Raw genomic sequence first — 16,999 nt, forward strand, 5'->3', positions numbered from 1 at the left:
CTCTGCCTCCTTCTCTCCCTGCTCTGTCTCTGATGTCTCTTTCTCTCTCTGCTCTGCCTCTCCATCTCTCTCTGTCTCTGATGATGTCTCTGTCTCTTTCTCTCCCTGCTCTGTCTGTCTCTCTCAGCCTCTCTGTCTCTCTGTGTCTCCTCCTTCCACTCTGGAACACTAGTAATAAGGACCACAGCAGCCTCCTACTCCTCTCCCTCTAGCTTCATGTTTTCAGCTTCCCAGCTGCTCTGAAAGGGAGGCCCAGCCAGAGGTCTTGTCTCCATTTCACAGAAGGGTCTCCTGGGGTTCAGGACCTTGAAGCAAGCTAGCCATCATGGTTTGGGACCCCAATCCCAGGTTCTGGATAATTGAGGCCTGTATTCCTGTGGCTAGGGGGAGAGGGGTCACCCATGCCCTGGAAAGCACAAAGTCACTAGACAGAAAGTGACCTTTGGCCACTTGCCTTCAAGGCCACTAGGTCACACAGCTGGGAAAATTCTACAAGAAATTCCATAGCAGCCCAGCCCTTCTCACCTTTCACCTGACTGGGTAGGCCTGCCAGGAGCTGGGGAGCTACAGCTGCTGCCAAGTTTGGCACTGCCAGGAGCTGGAGCCAGAAGCCCTGGGGGGTTCAAGCTGGCAGGTGGAGTCCCTTTGTCCATGGTCACTGAGTCTTAACCCAGGTCATGGGGTCAGAGTGGGTGGCTCATCACCCTGGGAGTGCTGGGAAGCCCCAGGCCCCTGATGGCCTCAGTCACACTCTGCTCCTCCACAGTGAGGGATCCTAGCAATAGTGCATTCCCAGGAGGGAAGAAGTGCAAGGACAATGAAGCCCATTTTCAGATGAGGAAGCTGAGGCTTAGAAGGCCACAAGATTAGCCCAGGGTCTCAGAACTCACCAGTTTGGGAAGAGAACTTGGAGCCCAAGCTTTGTGCTACCAAATCTTGCCCCTGGAGGACAGGATAGGGGAAGGACCTCAATATTACACCCTCAGGAAAGAACCTTCATCAGCTGTCTTTGCCCTGAGAGGGAAGAGGGCACAGCAGCACAGAGTCAGGCCAGAAGAGAGAACACAGCCCCAAGTGAGGACACTGGCTGGTCTGGGGGAGGGGGGCGGGGTGAGGTTGAAGCTCTTGGCCCTTCTGCTAAGTCTCCAGCCTGCCAGGGAACGCCTGGTCTGAACGTTGGGCCCTTTTGGGTCCCCGTGTGGACAGACGATACAGAGTGCAGAACACATGCTGGTACCCAGGGGCTTGGGTCTACATTGCCCAGGTGACCCTCCCCTAACAGCCCAGCTACTTCCCAGGAAGCAGTGGGCCTCGGCCGAGCTTCGGCATATCACACCTTCCGCGGCGTTCTGGGGAGCAAATGCGCCCCTGCCCAGTTTGATTCGCTGGAGACGGCTTTCACAGGCCAAGTTTGCCCAAGCTGGGTCTGCCTGCACCACGAAAGCAGAGCTAGGCAGCACTGGACAGCTCCAGGACAGCCCGGCGCCTCCACACTAGGAGCAGCGCTCTTGCACCTGTCTCTCCCCAGCATCTTCCCGTGCAGGGCACGGCCTCTCTCCGCCAGGCGCGGGCGCTCGTCAGCCTCAGCACTCCCCTCCTTCGCACTCCCTGCGTCAGACCCATCCCGAGCCTCATCCATCAGCTCCTTTTCACCCACAAGCCCCTCAGCACCTCACATCTGCACCGCTGAAGCGGCTTCTTCATCGGGTTCCTTCCCCTTCCCAGTCCACCTCCGCTAAGCTGCTCCAGCCTCACTTTTCTGGATAACTACCGATGGCTCCCCTTTTCTCACTGCATTCCAGATAACCTGACCATGATTTTTCCACCTCTGCACCTTTGCCTAGGCCATCCCCCATGCCTGCAATGTCCTTCCCTGCTCAGCTCTGCCCCTTGGAATGCTTAGCTTACTTCAAGGACTAGTTAGCTCCCTACCCTCTGCCAGCAGCCTCTTTTGAATTTTGAATCTTCTTGCATTATTGAACAGTAGAGTGAAAGTTCCCCCAAAGTCCCCTAGGCTTTCTTTGTGTTCAGTGCCCAGCACAGAGCCGTGCTTACTGTTGACTCAATTGAATTGGATTGTCTTGAGTCCTGCCCCAAAAGCCTGCAAAAAAGGCCATGGGGAGAAGGGCACCATTAACCTCTGGGGGCCTCTCACTGATTCTTTCCTTGTCTCCCCAGAGAGCCAGGAGGCAGGGACGACTCATGGGGACTACAGCGTGCCAGAATACAACCAGCCAGACTATGGTAAGGGGACCGATCCCCTCTGGGAGCTGCCTTCACTCCCCCATGAAGCCTCCAGCCAAGCCTCAACAGGTCTTCTTCCTGTCTGGGCTCTCTTGGCAGCCTCCTTGAGTGATCGGGAAGGAGAACGGCCCTCCCTGCCTCCTGCCCACAGCCTGGGGAGGTGGGCATTTTAGGCATTCATTGTTCTAACTTGGCAGATGAGGAAGCAGGGGCTCAGAAGAGGCCTTTCACAGCCAGGGCCACTGCTCTGGGGCACACGGGGGACAGCAAGGGCTTCCTCCAATGGTAGAGGGTGAAGGGAAGGGCAGAAGAATTTAGGCACCACTTACTGGGTGCTGGGCAGTGCTTTGTTACCATCCTCACTCTACAGGAGAGGGAACTGAAGCAAACAGAGGGTAAGAGACTCCCCCTGGTGAGCGGAAGAGGCCCAGTGCTCTCACCACGGTACTACCCAGCTACCCTAGGCACCATGGGAGGAGACCAAAGAAAGGCCAAGGGAATCTTCCCATGACAGACCAGGAAACCCAGAGTCTCAGGCAGCACATAGATGTGAGAAAGAAGAGAGATCAAGGGAGAGAAAGCCCACTGCTTGTAACCTAGGGCACAAAAGCAGGATTTCCTGCATCATGGCGCACATTGGCCAGAGCATGGGAGAGGGGGCCTTGGAGGAGACAGAAAGCCCAGCTGAAGTGGGGGCTCACCACAGGTTAGCCTTTGGCCCTCTAGTTGGAAGGGAGAGAGACTTCCTCATCTGAGAAGCTGTCACTGGCCTTGGGGGTGCAAGGCTGGGTGGACCTTTGGTCTTTGAGTTGGCCTTGCCTGATGTTGGGTCAATGGGAGAGCCAACTGTAAAGGGTAGATGCTGGTAAGGACCCCGAGGCTTCTCCCCAGTGGTCTGAGTCATCTCACTCACAGTGGAGAGAGGGCCCCCCCTTCTCTATTCCAGCCCCTTCTTGCCTGGCTCCATACCTCCCAAGGGGCCCCAGACTTTCTTTGCCTTTCCCAGTGTGCACCAAGGAAGAATAGTAGAATCCAAGGGCCATACATTTGGAGCTAGAAGGTACCTTACAGGTCCCAGAGGCTGATCCTTTCATTTTATCAAGCAGAAACTCAGGTCAAGTAACATTAGTGTGAGAGGTGACCAGAACATGACCAGCCCCACCAGCATCCGAGGGCTCCTTGGGAAGACCCGAAACTAACCAACTGTGGCTTTCTTCTCCTGACTCCTCAGACTACTTTACGGCCTTGCCTGAGACCCATTCCACTCCAAGGATGACCTTCAGCCGAGGAGGTGAGCCTGCCCTTTCCCCGCAGCCGTTCAGAAATCTGGGCCTGTGGGACCCAAGTGGGGAGAGGCAGCCAAGAAACTCAGGGTGGCTCCCTCCTCCCTTCTCCCTCTCCCTGGGCCTGTCTCTGTGCATGAGTCCCAGAAGGATCTGCTGTGAGGCAGCTAGCCATGTGGCTCCAGCTGGGCCAGTTCTGAACTTCAGGTCAGAATTGGTTATTTCCAATCCCTACTTCATCTGTTCCCTGGATCTCTTTTTCTGTTTTCATTGGTAATGTTTAACGATGACCGCTTGACAGCATGAGTTGGGGGATCCCTGAGGGAGCTCTGACTGAGGACAATTCACACCGATTAAGCCCCTGCTATGTACAGAGCACACAATGCCTAAACTATTTGGCCTTAAAGAAGGCCTAGCCCCTGCCCTCAGGAAGGTCACAGTCCAGGAAGGGCCTAGACAGAAAAGCTGTGGCCTGTCCTACCCCGTTAGGGGATTGGCCAATACTCTCTCCACGGACATGATTAGAATTCCTCTGGGGATGGCCCTTGGGTGTGGGAGGCAGGCACTGCCTCTGACTGCAGGCCTGGTGGTCTTGGGAGGAGAGAGGGGTGGCCAGTCCTCTGCCCAGGCACTGAGTTGTCCCCTCCCCTTTGCCTACAGTCCTGAACCCCTCACACAATGGCCAAGTGTGCAGCACCTGGGGCAGCTTCCATTATAAGACCTTCGATGGGGACATCTTCCAGTTCCCTGGCCTATGCAATTATGTCTTTGCCTCACACTGCCAAGCTGCTTATGAGGATTTCAACATTCAGATCCGGCGCTCCCTGGTTGGGGAGACCGTCACCATCAGCCGTATCTTCATCAAGACTGAAGGGATGGTCTTAGATCTCTCTCCCAGCTCCATCCTGATCAATGGGCAACGGTGAGCCCCACGAGTTTTTCAATTCCCACTTTGTGGGCTTGTCCCTAGCCATCCTTGGAAGGTCAAGGCGCGAGGAGGTCTCCACTGGTGGGGCTCCCATGGCCGTCTGGGCCACTCCCTTACTTACAGAGGGAGAAACTAAGATTCAGGTAGACTGAGAAAATTGCCCAGGCTCACAGGCAGCTAACCCAGCTCCTCGGACTCCCAGAGCTTTTCCATAAGCCTTCACTGGCTAGACCATGAACTCAGCACTGTGGTTTGATGAGAGCTGGATGGGGGTGGTTAGTCTGAAGCCAGAGGGCTCCACAGTGCAGAGGGTGCTGGGCCTGGAGGCTTCCTGAGCTCAAATCTGGCCTCTAACACTCCCTGGCTGTGTGATCCTGGGCAGGTCACTTAAACCCTCTCTGCCTCAGTTTCTGTAACTGTAGAATGGGGATCATCATTGCACCTGCCTCCCCCCTGGGGTTTTGGGAGGATCAAATGAGATACTGTTGGTACCGTGGTTTGCTGACCTTAAAGCATTATATAAATGCTACTGTTCTTGGGATGGAGATGCTACTCAGGTCTTTAGGGCAGGGCAGTGCTGGGGAGGGGGCTGCAGAAGGCCGCTGTGCTCCTCGGCAGTCCTTGGCCCACTGTGGTCTGGCTGCTCTGGGGCGGAGGCGGGCAGGACAGTCACACGGAGGAAAGTCAGGCTGAGATGGGCCCCTTCAGCCTGCCTTCCCAGGATCCCGGGGTCGGTCCCTCCTCGGCCAGCCTGCTACCTATCCAGGCTCCCGCAGCCCAATGCCTCAGTCTGCTCTCTGCTCCAAAGGCGTTCTCCCCAAACCCTCTCTTTGCAGGGAGCAGCTGCCCTACAGCCGCTCTGGGTTCACTGTGGAGGCCAGTAGCACCTATGTCAAGGTCAGCGTGAGGATGGTTTTGACCTTCATGTGGAACGGCAATGACAGTGCCCTGGTAAGAGGGGGGCTGCTCAGATCCCCACCCCCACCCCTTCCTGATCCCCAGCCATAGAAGGAGGCATCTTGGCCAGAGCTGCTGTGGCCCTCCCAGCCAGCAAAGCCAGCCCATGAAGAGTTGTCTGGTCCTAGGCCTTCAGGAGAGGCTGCTGTCCATGGCGGGTCGACTCTCCTTTAGAAAGCGGTTCTGGAATCTGGCCCAAAGGTGCCTTGCTGCTGCTGCCGCTGCTGCCGCTGATTCAGCCATTCTCCAAACACGCGGTCAGCAGCTACCTGGGGCTGTGCCCTGCTTGGGGTGCTGAGGACAAAAAGAACAACCAGACACGGTTCTGCCCTCGAGGAGCTTCCATTCTGTTGGGAGAAAAACAGCAGGAACAGGGCAAAAGACACACACACACACACACACACACACACCTGTACAGATAAAATGCTGTAAAGCACAACACACGCATGTGTGCATGTCTAGGCACATGCAAAGAGCATGTTTGGGAGAGTCCTGAACACCCTAGAATGAGAGGGATCCAGCTAATTCTCTCGCAGGCTGTGGCCCCTGAGCTGAGCTTGAAGGAAATTGGGCTTCTGTGAGGTGGGAAGGGTATTCCAGGCAAAGATGCAGAGGTGCAAGAAGGACTGTGGCATGGTCAGAGCCAGCTTTGTGAAGGACTGTAAAAGCCACAGACCATTTGTATTGGACCCTCAAGTTTCTCGGGGCTTTGCCACGGTCAGATCTGCTCTGTGCTTTGGAGGGGTCTCTGTAGAAGCCAGGTAGTGGATGGGTCGATGAGGGAAGAAATTGGAACAGAAAGACCAGCCAGTCAGTCAACAAAAGCTTATCAAGCACTGCCTGCGCACCAAGCCCTGCCTCAAGGGGCGCAAGCTCCCCTTAGGAGGAGAGACACGAGAAGAGTGAGGCCTAGGACCCCTCCCCATGCCCAGCCACCCCAGGGCCCAAGGGTGCCCTGGAACAAGCCCTGTGCCACACATTGCCTCACCCCAACTTTACCAAGGAATCTATCTCTGTTTCTTCCTCTCCCCAATCCCCTGCTCTGCCCTCCTCAGCTGGAATTGGACACAAAATACTCCAACCAAACCTGCGGGCTCTGTGGGGACTTCAACGGCCTTTCTGAGTACAATGAATTCTACTCCAACAGTGAGTGGTGCCCGTCCCTGCCCCATGTAGTCCTCACTTCTAATCACTGGTCCTGGGTGCTCGGGAGACATTGACTGGCCTTGGGAGAGGAGAGTGAAGCCAGTCACCCAGGCAGTCCCAGGCTGGGTGGGAGGCAGGGCTCCCATCTGAAAAACTGGAGGTTTGGAGGTGTCCACCAAGGCCCCCCTGAGTTCCTTCCCCAGCCCTCTGCCCTGATCCTGGCACTTTGCTCAGAGAACCATTCTCACGGAAGGCAAGTTGGGCAAGGAGATCCCGGAGGGGGACATGCCCTCAGTCGGGGAGCTGCATCTGGTCCAGTCAGGCTCAGCTCAGGTGCCCCAGGCAGCCCAAGCTCTACCCGTGGTTTCCAAAGCTACCCCTTACCTTTCCTCAGTCCAGCCTCGGCAGGGCCTGGGGTTTCTAAGGAGCTAGAACCTCAGAGCAGGCAGAGACCTTGTTTTATAGATAAGGAGGCTGAAGTCCAGAGTTAGGCAACTGACCCAAAGTCACAAAGGTCAGCTCCAGACCATGTGGATGTTTGTGATTGGAGGGTCAGATGCAAATGGGCGTTAGCTGTGGATAGTATGTGTGTGATTGTACACAAAATGTGTGTCTTGCCTTTTCACTGCTCACACACCCATTTCACAGATGTGGAAATTGAGGCTCAGGGAGGAAAGGCACTTTCCCAAGGTCACACAATGGTAGAGTTGGGACCCCAGCCCACGTTTCTGGACCGGTCCCTTTGGAGGGACAAAGTGGAGCACTGCCCTATCATTTCTGGTATCCATGGGCAGCCAGGCCATGGGGAGCAGGATGGAGGGCCTTTGGAGCCCAGTGAATCCCCTTCCCCCATCCCCATGAAGGGATCAGAAGATTTGGGAGTTGGAGGTACTTCTAGGCCAGCCAGTCTAGAGCTCCCCCGGGCAGGAATCCCTGCCTCGGCCCAGTGCCTACCAGGGTCCTGGGGCAGGCATCAAGAAGACATCAATATTAGCCCCCTCCTCACCCCCTCATGCCTTGATGGGCAGATGTAGAGAAGCCAGGTCCAAATGTTGTCTCTGGCACTTCCTGGGTGGTCTTGGGCAAAGACCCCTCCCCTTCATTACTGGTGAAGGGCCACCCTGCCCAGGCTGGGCTTCATCCAGCAGGTGATTCTCACTGCTGCTAGGAATGCCGCCATAGCTGGTGTGCCCTCTCTCAGCACAGAGGGGCACTGCATCCCAACTCCTTTCTAGAAAGCCCACAGCTGCTCTGCTCCCCAGAACTGCAGCGGTATTGTGTCTGTTCCAGATGTCAGGCTGACCAGCTGGCAGTTTGGGAACCTGCAGAAACTAGATGGGCCAATGGAGCAGTGTCAGGACCCCATGTCTTCCCCAGTGAACAACTGCACGGATGAGGTGAGGGGTGGCTGAGCACATGAGGAAGGACGGAGATACCCGCCTTTGCAGTTCAGGCACTCTGAACACCCTCCCTCCCGTATCTGCTCCCTGGCAGGATCCTCTATCCCTCCAATCCCACCTCCTCCTAACCTGGCCCGACCTGAGGCCTAGCAATGTCCCCTCCGGAGCTTCCCATGATGACTGGTTGGTGCCCTGGTCACACCATGCCTGGGCCAGCAGCCCTCTGTTGAGCTGTTAAGCCTCTAAGGGATCAACAACGCCAAGTTACCTTTGCTTTCCCCTCAGCAGACATCACAGGGCCCACCTAAGGGTGGCTAAATGGATGGAGGAAATGGGCAGATGGATAGATGGATAGATGGATGGATGGATGGAGGGATAGATGGTTTATGGGAGGGTGTGGGGCACAGTCATAGAGGAAGAAAAGGTGTGTGTGGGTGGGACAGTGGAAGCCTCCATCTGACTGGCACACAGGAAGGCAGAAGAGACCAGACAGGACTTCATGGGTGAGCACAGAGAGGGCAGAGGCAGCTCTCAATCTGGGAAGTGGGGAGAATCTGGAGAAGGTGAAGTAAAGTCTCAAAGATGGGAGGCCATATCAGAGGATGGAACCCAACCTGTCTCTCGATGGGGCTCTGCCAAGGGCAGACCGAGTAGGGTCCTAGAAAGACTCAGGAGACCACAGGCTGGCAGTATCTCTGGGGAAGAGGAGTGCTGGACATCCCTGGTCAAACCCACTCCTCTCGTCTTGCAGAGGTGAAAACAGGTTCAGAGACCTGCTGCTAGTCTCCCTGGGGCTGGACTGGGTGGGGAGGGGAATGGAAGCTCTGAGTCCAATCCCAGCTCAGCTACTTCCAGGAAACAGGAAGCCCCTCCCCCTCCCCAGGCTTCCTCAGTCTCTTCCTCTGGGAAATGGGCAGGGGGGCCATCAGTCTCTATGGTCTCCATGTCTGTGTATCAGCCATTGAAGCTGGGTCACTGACCCCACCATGTGTTTCCTCCAGGAGAGCAGCTGCCTCAGAGTCCTGAATGGCCTGGCTTTCAGTGGCTGCAACCAGCTGGTGGATCCCAGGCCCTATGTGGAGGCCTGTGTACATGACCTTTGTGGATGCAGAGAAGCTAACCACTCCTGTGTGTGTGCCACCTTCTCCGAATACTCGCGGCAGTGTGCCCATGCAGGCGGGCGACCCCTCAACTGGCGGAACCAGGACCTGTGCTGTGAGTGCTGGGCATGAAGGCACCCTTCCCTAGCCCCCCATTTGTGGTGGGAAATTCCAAGGGAGGCTCTCAGGGAACTGCCCACCCAGATCTGGACAAAGGCTGTGGGGAAGGCTTTCTGGGGAAGGTGGGCTTTACAAGTTGAGGCCAGGGGATTTTATCAGGCAAAGAAGCAGAGGGAGACCCTTGGGAAGAGTCTAAGAATAAGAGCATCAGGGATAGTGTGTGTGTGTGTGTGTGTGTGTGTGTGTGGTGTGAGTGTGTGGAATGTGAGTGTGTGTGAGTGTGTGTATGGTGTGAGTGTGTGGAGTGAGTGTGACTGTGTGGTGTGAGTATGTGGAATGTGAGTGTGTGTGGTGTGAGTGTGTGTGAGTGTGTGGAAAGTGAATGTGTGTGAGTGTGTGTGGTGTGAGTGTGTGGAATGTGAGTATGTGTGAGTGTGTGTGTGGAGTGAGTGTGAGTGTGTGTGGTGTGAGTATGTGGAATGTGAGTGTGTGTGGTGTGAGTATGTGGAATGTGAGTGTGTGTGTAGTGTGTGGTGTATGTGTGAGTGTGTGGAATGTGACTATATGTGTGTGTGTTGGTGGTAGTGGTGGCAGGGAGCAGGGAATAAGAAGAGGGCAGGAGACCCCAGATTGTGGTGGGCCTTGAATGCCAGTCCTAGCTCTTGAGGCTGTGGGGTTGTAAAGCCAGAGCTTCCAGGACCCCTCAGAGAGGGTCTAACTTAAGAACCCCATTTTAGAGCTGAGCAAACTGAGGTTTGGGGGGAATGTGGGCATGGTCGAGGCCATTTCCCCACTCCTGCACGCTGTCTGTGGAATCTTTCCCATGAAGCAAAGTTCTGCCTTGGTTTCCTCACTCCAGACCGGGCATGCCCCTCCAACATGCAGTACCAGGAATGTGGCTCCCCTTGTGTGAACACCTGTTCCAACCCTGAGCGATCCCAGCTCTGTGAGGAGCACTGCATAGATGGCTGTTTCTGCCCCCCAGGCAAGTCTCCTCCAGCCCCTCCCCCAATGTTCCTGGCATAGGCACAGGGCATCTTCCCCTCCCCCATTGAGGTGTTGGATGGGAGGGGCCCTAAGGAGCACGAATGACCTGGAAAATTACAGGAGGTCAGGTGACCAACAGGCAACTCTTTGTGTTTTTCTAATTCCAAAATATTTATTAAAAAATTAACATTTTTATTTAAAGTATTGAGTTCCAAATTCTATCTCTCCCCCCTCCCTGAAACAGGCACCAATCAGATATAGGTTATACATGTGCAATTATGTGAAACATTTCTGCATTAGTAATTGTGTATAAAAGGAAAAAGAAGAAAGTGAAAATAACCGCTTCAGTCTGTTTTCAGACAATATCAGTTCTTTCTCTGGAGGCAGATGGTTGGCTTCGTCATGGGTCCTTTGGGCTTGTCTTGGATTATTGCATTGCTGAGAAGAGCTAAGTCATTCCCAGTTGACCATTGTCACAATGTTGCTGTTACTGTGTACTACACTGTCCTGGTCCTGTTCCCTTCACTTTGTTATCAGTTCACCAAAAGCTTTTGAGGATTTTCTGAAATTGTCCTGCTGGTCATTTCTTATAGCACAACATTCCATTAGGATCATATGCCACCATTTTTTCAGCCATTCCCCAGGGACAGGTGTTCCTTCGATTTCTGATGCTTCACCACCTCAAAGGCGACTCTGAAGTACCTGCCATATGCCCTGCACTGTGGCCTCAGCCCTGTTTTCTAGTATCTAAGGGAAGGGCCATCCCATGGAGGAGGGGCAGATCCCAGTGGGGAGAATCAGGAGACAGGAAGATCTGCCCAGCAATGGGGGTCATCCCAAAGCAGGAAGGGATGCCTGGGAAGGTGGTGGGCTTCCCTTCTCTTACAGGCTCCCAACAAAGATAGGAGGGTCACATTCGTGGACAGGTTTGAGGACCAAAGGGAGCCCCCTCCCCCAATGCTGAGATGCTAGCACTCTGGAAAACCAAGGAATGAGGAATCACCCAGCCTAGGAGCCATTCCCCACAGCCATGAGGGTGCAGAGACTACTCCCCCTGCCCCCGATCCTCTTCAGACTCATCTCTCTGCCCCCTCCATGGGTTCACCCTGAGACAGGATGGCCTGGGGTATATCAGCTCAGAGAGGCCGGAGCCCCTCCCTTCCACCCCCCCACCCCTGACTCTCTGCCTGTGCTGCTTGTCTCTGTAGGGACTGTCCTGGATGACATTCGGGGCCGGGGTTGTGTGACTCTGGACCAATGTCACTGCATCCACAATGGCCAGACCTATGAGCCTGGAGCCTCCTTCTCTACTCGATGCAGCTCCTGGTAACTCGCCCCTTCTGCTCCCCCCCTACCCCTCTGCACCAGATGTTTCTGGAGTGGCCTCCCCCCTAAGCCCACACACTCCTTCGGAGATGACCTGACCACTGACCTGCCAAGTCTTTTCTCTGCATCCACTCTAGCACTTGCCTTTCTGGCCTCTGGCAGTGTGAGGAGCTGCCATGTCTGGGCACATGCTCTGTGGAGGGCGGCTCCCACATCACCACCTTTGACCAGAAGCACTACAATGTCCACGGGGATTGCAGCTACGTCTTGTCCAAGGTCAGTGTTGGGCATTGGATGGCTGGAATGGGAAAGAGGGAGGGGAAGAGAGGAGGGAGAGCACCTCCACTCTTTGGGAAGCAGGCTCCCACCCCTGGGAGGGAATGGGTATCATGGAGCGTCCCCATGGGAGTCACGCAACCCCGGCCTTGCTGAGCCTCTGGAGGGTCCTGTCAGGTGGGGGCCTCTGCTGAGGAATCTAGGACCCCCACCTTCCAGGGGAGCAGGGCCAGGACTGAGGGTCAGTCTGTGAGGCTGGGACACAAGACTCTGAGCTCCCCTTCAGCTCTGAGGACCTTGGCTGCTGGGTCATTTGGGGGGAGTCATTCCTGCTGCCCCCCTTGTCTGTGCAGGTGGTCAGATGCACAGACCCTCATACATGCATGAGCACTCTCACACATTCACACACATATACACTGAGATACAGTTCATATACACACACATTAACACAGATACATATACGTTCTTACACATACATATATTCACACAAAGGGTGCATTCACACACATCATTCTCACACACGTACATACTCACACACACACACCCAAATGGTGCTTCTCTGGAATTCTGCCCCATTAGAAGTGTGAGGACACTGCCTTCACCATTCTGGGGGAGTTGCGCAGGTGCGGCATCACGGACAATGAGAACTGCCTCAAGTCAGTGACCTTGAACCTGAATGGAGGAGAGACAGTAAGTAGGTGTGGACAGCCTTGGGGGCCCCTGCTCCCAAGGAGTGCAGAGCAGAAGTGCCACAGCTGGACGAGTTCTTTCAGGCCGTCTGGTCTGATGCCCTTATTCTACAAAGGAGGGAACTGAGGTTCCAAGAAGGGTTGTAGAGGAAGAAAGTGGCAGAAACCAAGTTTGAAACCAGGCTCTGTGTGGAGCCCCAGGAGCTGTGATCAGACCTGGAGAAGGGGCAGAAGCGGGAGCTGAGATCAGACCTGGAAAAGGGACAGAAGCGGGAGCTGAGATCAGACCTGGAAAAGGGGCAGAAGTGGGAGCTAAGAGGGAAGAGAGAGTCTTCGAGGCTGCTGGGAGCAGGGTTGGAGGGGGCCACCACCCACCCAAGGTGTGTAAGCAGGGGCTGGAGGAGCACAGCCCCAGGGGGATGGGCAGGAAGCCTGGGCAGCCCAGTTTCTGGTTATGAGGGGCCCCTTCTCTTCCCCCAGGTCATCAGGATCCAGTCCAATGGGGGTGTCTTTTTAAACTCCATCTACACACAGTTACCCATCTCTGCAGGTAGGTCCCCCTGCCAGGTGTACCTGACAGTGTTGACCTCCCTGAGCTTGGCTGGCAGCCCTGAAGGCTGCTGACTTTGAGGGTAGAAAGCTCTGCCTTCCCCATCCCTTCCTTCCCCCATGCATGTTGTCCTAACCTGTTCAGAACCTCCCGTGGGGTCACAGCCCCCACTTCAGGGAGCTTTCTTTACACTTGGCCTTGGATCAGATCGCTTTGGAGAAACTGAGCAGCCTGGCACACTCTCCCCTGAGGTGACAGGAGTTTCTGTCTGGATGGGGCTCTGCAGAGCAAGGGCCAGACCTCCCTGGGATGCTCTGCTAGCCAGTCCTCTTTCAGCAGTTGGTGTGAGCTCACCCAGGTCACATAAACCTGCCCATCCAGGCTGCGCTCTCTGAGACACGGTGGAGGGCAGACCTGGGCGGGGCATCCCTGGGCTTAGCCTCTGAGGACCTTCATGCCTCAGGGTCTCTGATGGTGGCCCCTGAGGTGCCTCCTTTCCTCCAGATCCTGGGGCCCTGCTCTGAATGAAGGAGCTGCATCTCATCCTAGCAACCCAAACGCAGAGGATTTAGGGACCACTAGAGACCATCTGGGCCAATCCTCTTTTTTGTAGATGGGGAGAGCCTTGTGTGAGGTCACCAGGGACCTGTGGGCATGGGCCTTAACAACTCCCCAGTCACTGCTCCCTTAAAAAGTTCTGAAAGAAGGCCCTGAGGCCATGTTGGAAGGGAGGAGAGCTGGTGAGGATACAAGAAGCTGGGCCCCACCACCCCCTAAACATTCAGTTCACCCCTAACTGTGAACCTCAGGTCACTCAGAAGGCCAGGTTCAAGGGAGAGTGAGTGAGGACCATTGCTTGGGTCACCCAACTCTGGAACCATTAAATGGACCCCAGAGAGATCCCCTACCCTGTGCCCCTGCCTCAGGACAGGATCTGGTCTTCAGATTCCAAGTCTAAGTATTATGAAAAGCAAACATCTTGGCTGACGGTCTGGTGTGTGTGTGTGCACACACGTGTGTGCTTGCGTGTATGCACTGTGTGCACGTGTGCATTGTGTGTGCACAAACGTGTGTGCGTGCAGTATGTGTATGTGCGTGCGATGCATTGTGCACACACGTGTGTGCTTGTGTGCGTGCATGCATTGTGTGTGCACACACATGTGTATGTGCATGCGGTGTGGCGTGTGGGTGGGTGGGTGGGTGTGGCCAAGGCGGGTTCTCGGCATAGCCAGGGCCTGCCTCTCTCCCTCTCTCATCCCTCTTGCTAACTCTTCCCTCTCCTGTGTCTGTAGCCAACATTGCCATATTCCAGCCCTCGACTCACTTCATCTTGGTCCATGCCTCCTTTGGCCTGCTCTTGCAGATACAGCTGGTGCCCCTCATGCAGGTGTCTGTGCGGCTGGATCCCTCCTTCCGGGGCCAGATGTGTGGTGAGGACCTGCTGCCTGGGAGACTGGCCGAGGGAGACGCCTACTTCCCTGAGCCCCCAGAACCAGACAGGGAGGTCCTCCCTCCTTCCCCCTGCCATGGTCCTGGCACCTCTGCTGTGCCAGCCCCTGGGAGGACCCCCAGATGGGCAGGAATCCCCGCTGCAGTCTCTCTTTGGACAGTCCACTCACTGACCAGAGAGGGAGCAGGGTCCATGTGGCAGGAACCTTAAGGGGGGTGTTTCCCTTCTGAGAAGAGTCTATTCTGAAACACTGCACCCTGCCCCCTTCCCTCCCCCCACCCCCGATACCTCCCCAGGCCTCTGTGGAAACTTTAACCAGAACCAGGCAGATGATTTCACAGCCATCAGTGGGGTGGTGGAAGGGACAGGGGCAGCCTTTGCCAACACCTGGAAGACTCAGGCCGATTGTGCCAACATCAAAAACAGCTTCGAGAACCCATGCTCTCTCAGTGTGGAAAATGGTACTTGGGCCTGGAGGGTGCCCCTTATAAGGAGGTTCTTTGGGGAGAGCCTGGACAGGCAGAAGACGTCAGAACCCAGGGGGTGGGAGGGCACTGAGGACCATCTTGGGAGGCTGGAGTCATCTGGAGACACTGGGGAAGAGGGTCTGAGGAGGGCAAGACTGCAGATGGGTCTGTAGGAAAAGGAGGCTCCCTTCCCCCGCATTTGGTTAGTCTGTGGCTCCCCTGGGATGGGGGGCTGGCTCCTGCATCCTGGCTTTGTCCTGTTGGGGAAGGGGTGGCCTCTGCTTGTTCTGTGGGGCCAGGGAGAGGGTGACCAAGTGGTCTCCACTTCCTGCCTCTCCAGAAAACTATGCCGAGCACTGGTGCTCGCTGCTCATGGACTCTGGTACCACCTTCTCCCAATGTCACATGTTTGTGAACCCTGAGCCTTACTACAAGGTGAGAGAACCTGGAGAGTCCCTTTGTCCAGTCCTGGCCCACACCTCAGCACTGGCCCCAGGAGGCTGGCCCCTCTCAAGGGCAGGCCCGGGTCCCTCTCCTAGGGTCTGTGCCACCTGCAAAGCTTGCTGTAGCAGAGCCCCAGGGCAGGGGCAGAGTATTAGGTGCAGGCACCAGGCAGCAAGGGGGGCCTCTAGGGTTCCAAGGCCAAACAGACATCTGTAAATGAGGGCTATGCCTCTCTCCACATCCCTGGCAAGCCCCTGGTGCTCTTGGGGCAAGTCCGCTTCTCCAGTGTCCTTTGTGGGTGCTGGTGGAGGGTGCAGACCCATCCCCCTGTATGCCTGACTGCTCTTACTGAGGAGTCCAGGGGCTTGCTCCAGCTGCCTAAAGTGTATGGAGGGAAGAAAAGTAAAATGGAGAGAGGGAGAAAAAATCAGAGGGAAGAAGGAAGGAAGGAAGGAAGAAAGGAAGGAAGGAAGGAAGGAAGGAAGGAAGGAAGGAAGGAAGGAAGGAAGGAAGGAAGGAAGGAAGGAAGGAAGGAAGGAAGGAAGGAAGGAAGGAAGGAAGGAAAGAAGGGAGGAAGGGAGAGAGGGAGAAAAAGTCAGAGGAAGGAAGGAAAGGAGGGAGGGAAGGAGTAGGAAATGGTTCTGCTGCAAGGAGAATGGGATGGCAGTCAGGGGCAGGAGTCCCCAAGAGTAGACTGGAGCACCTCAGGGGGTGGGCTGGGGCTTAGCTTTTCCCCCTCCCCCAATTGTGGAGCAAGTCCACAAGGGGCTGGGGCTCCTGGGGCCACTTAGGGTCTTTTCTGCTCCCCAGAACTGCAAGTTTGACACGTGCAACTGTGAGAAGAGTGAGGACTGTCTGTGTGCGGCTCTGTCCTCCTATGTACAAGCCTGTGCAGCCCAGGGAGTGCTGCTGAGCGGCTGGCGGGCTGGGGTCTGCAGTAAGTGATCAGGGACTGGGTGGGGGGGAAGCTGGAATTTCTGTGGCCACTGAGATGTGACGAGCATTGTGCAGATGTCGCCTCATGTGATCCTCATAACAACCCTGGGAGGTAGGGGCTGTGATCATTCCCATTTCACAGATGGGAAAGCTGAGGTTGAAAGGGGTCATATAGCCAGTTAGTAAGTCTCAGATAAGGACTTGAACTCAGGTCCTCCTGAATCCTTCATGACCCCCAGCAGCCTCACAACATCTTGTGTCTCCATTGAGTTTGGGCCTCTGCCCAGTGCCTTCCTCATGGCAGCTCTGCGGTGGGGGGAGAGGGTGCCAGTAGGCTCATCATTCCCTCCATTTTATAGAGGATAAAACTGAGGCTTAGAAAAGGGGAGTGGCTTGCCCTGGACGTTTTAAGAGGGACCTTAGCAGCCTCCCAGTCCAACCCCCTCACTTTACAAATGGGGAAACTGAGGCCAGAGGGAGAAAGAGCCTTATCTAGACTCAAGTTCTTCAGCCCTCCAGTGACCAAGAGCTGAGAAAAGCTGGGAACCCGCTCAGTGGGTGGGAGCATAAGGAGGGGGAGCCTGTGTCCCCCACTCCCTGACACACACTCACACTCATGCACCGCCACACAATGCACTCGTACTCACAGCACTCACACACATACACAATCACACACTCAGGCACACACTGCTCTTA

General features: G+C 55.5%; 1 protein-coding gene across 1 annotated transcript in view; it reads left to right on the forward strand.

Annotated features, from left to right (window-relative positions):
* The first annotated feature begins 8,893 nt into the window (after nucleotides 1-8,893).
* Nucleotides 8,894-16,999, forward strand: part of MUC5B (mucin 5B, oligomeric mucus/gel-forming) — a 31,591-nt gene continuing 23,485 nt past the window's right edge. Inside the window, exons 1-10 of the mRNA XM_069107335.1 lie at nucleotides 8,894-9,173; nucleotides 10,038-10,163; nucleotides 11,374-11,491; nucleotides 11,629-11,767; nucleotides 12,347-12,457; nucleotides 12,937-13,006; nucleotides 14,299-14,436; nucleotides 14,753-14,917; nucleotides 15,264-15,358; nucleotides 16,178-16,304. Coding sequence (XP_068963436.1) covers nucleotides 8,945-9,173; nucleotides 10,038-10,163; nucleotides 11,374-11,491; nucleotides 11,629-11,767; nucleotides 12,347-12,457; nucleotides 12,937-13,006; nucleotides 14,299-14,436; nucleotides 14,753-14,917; nucleotides 15,264-15,358; nucleotides 16,178-16,304 — 1,318 coding nt within the window. The 5' untranslated portion in view covers nucleotides 8,894-8,944. The remainder of the gene's footprint in view (nucleotides 9,174-10,037; nucleotides 10,164-11,373; nucleotides 11,492-11,628; nucleotides 11,768-12,346; nucleotides 12,458-12,936; nucleotides 13,007-14,298; nucleotides 14,437-14,752; nucleotides 14,918-15,263; nucleotides 15,359-16,177; nucleotides 16,305-16,999) is intronic.

Source organism: Petaurus breviceps, unplaced genomic scaffold (assembly GCF_028583685.1).
Source record: "Petaurus breviceps papuanus isolate PSGF00001 unplaced genomic scaffold, PetGlider_PUasm1.0 89917, whole genome shotgun sequence".
NCBI classification, from domain to species: Eukaryota; Metazoa; Chordata; class Mammalia; order Diprotodontia; family Petauridae; genus Petaurus; species Petaurus breviceps.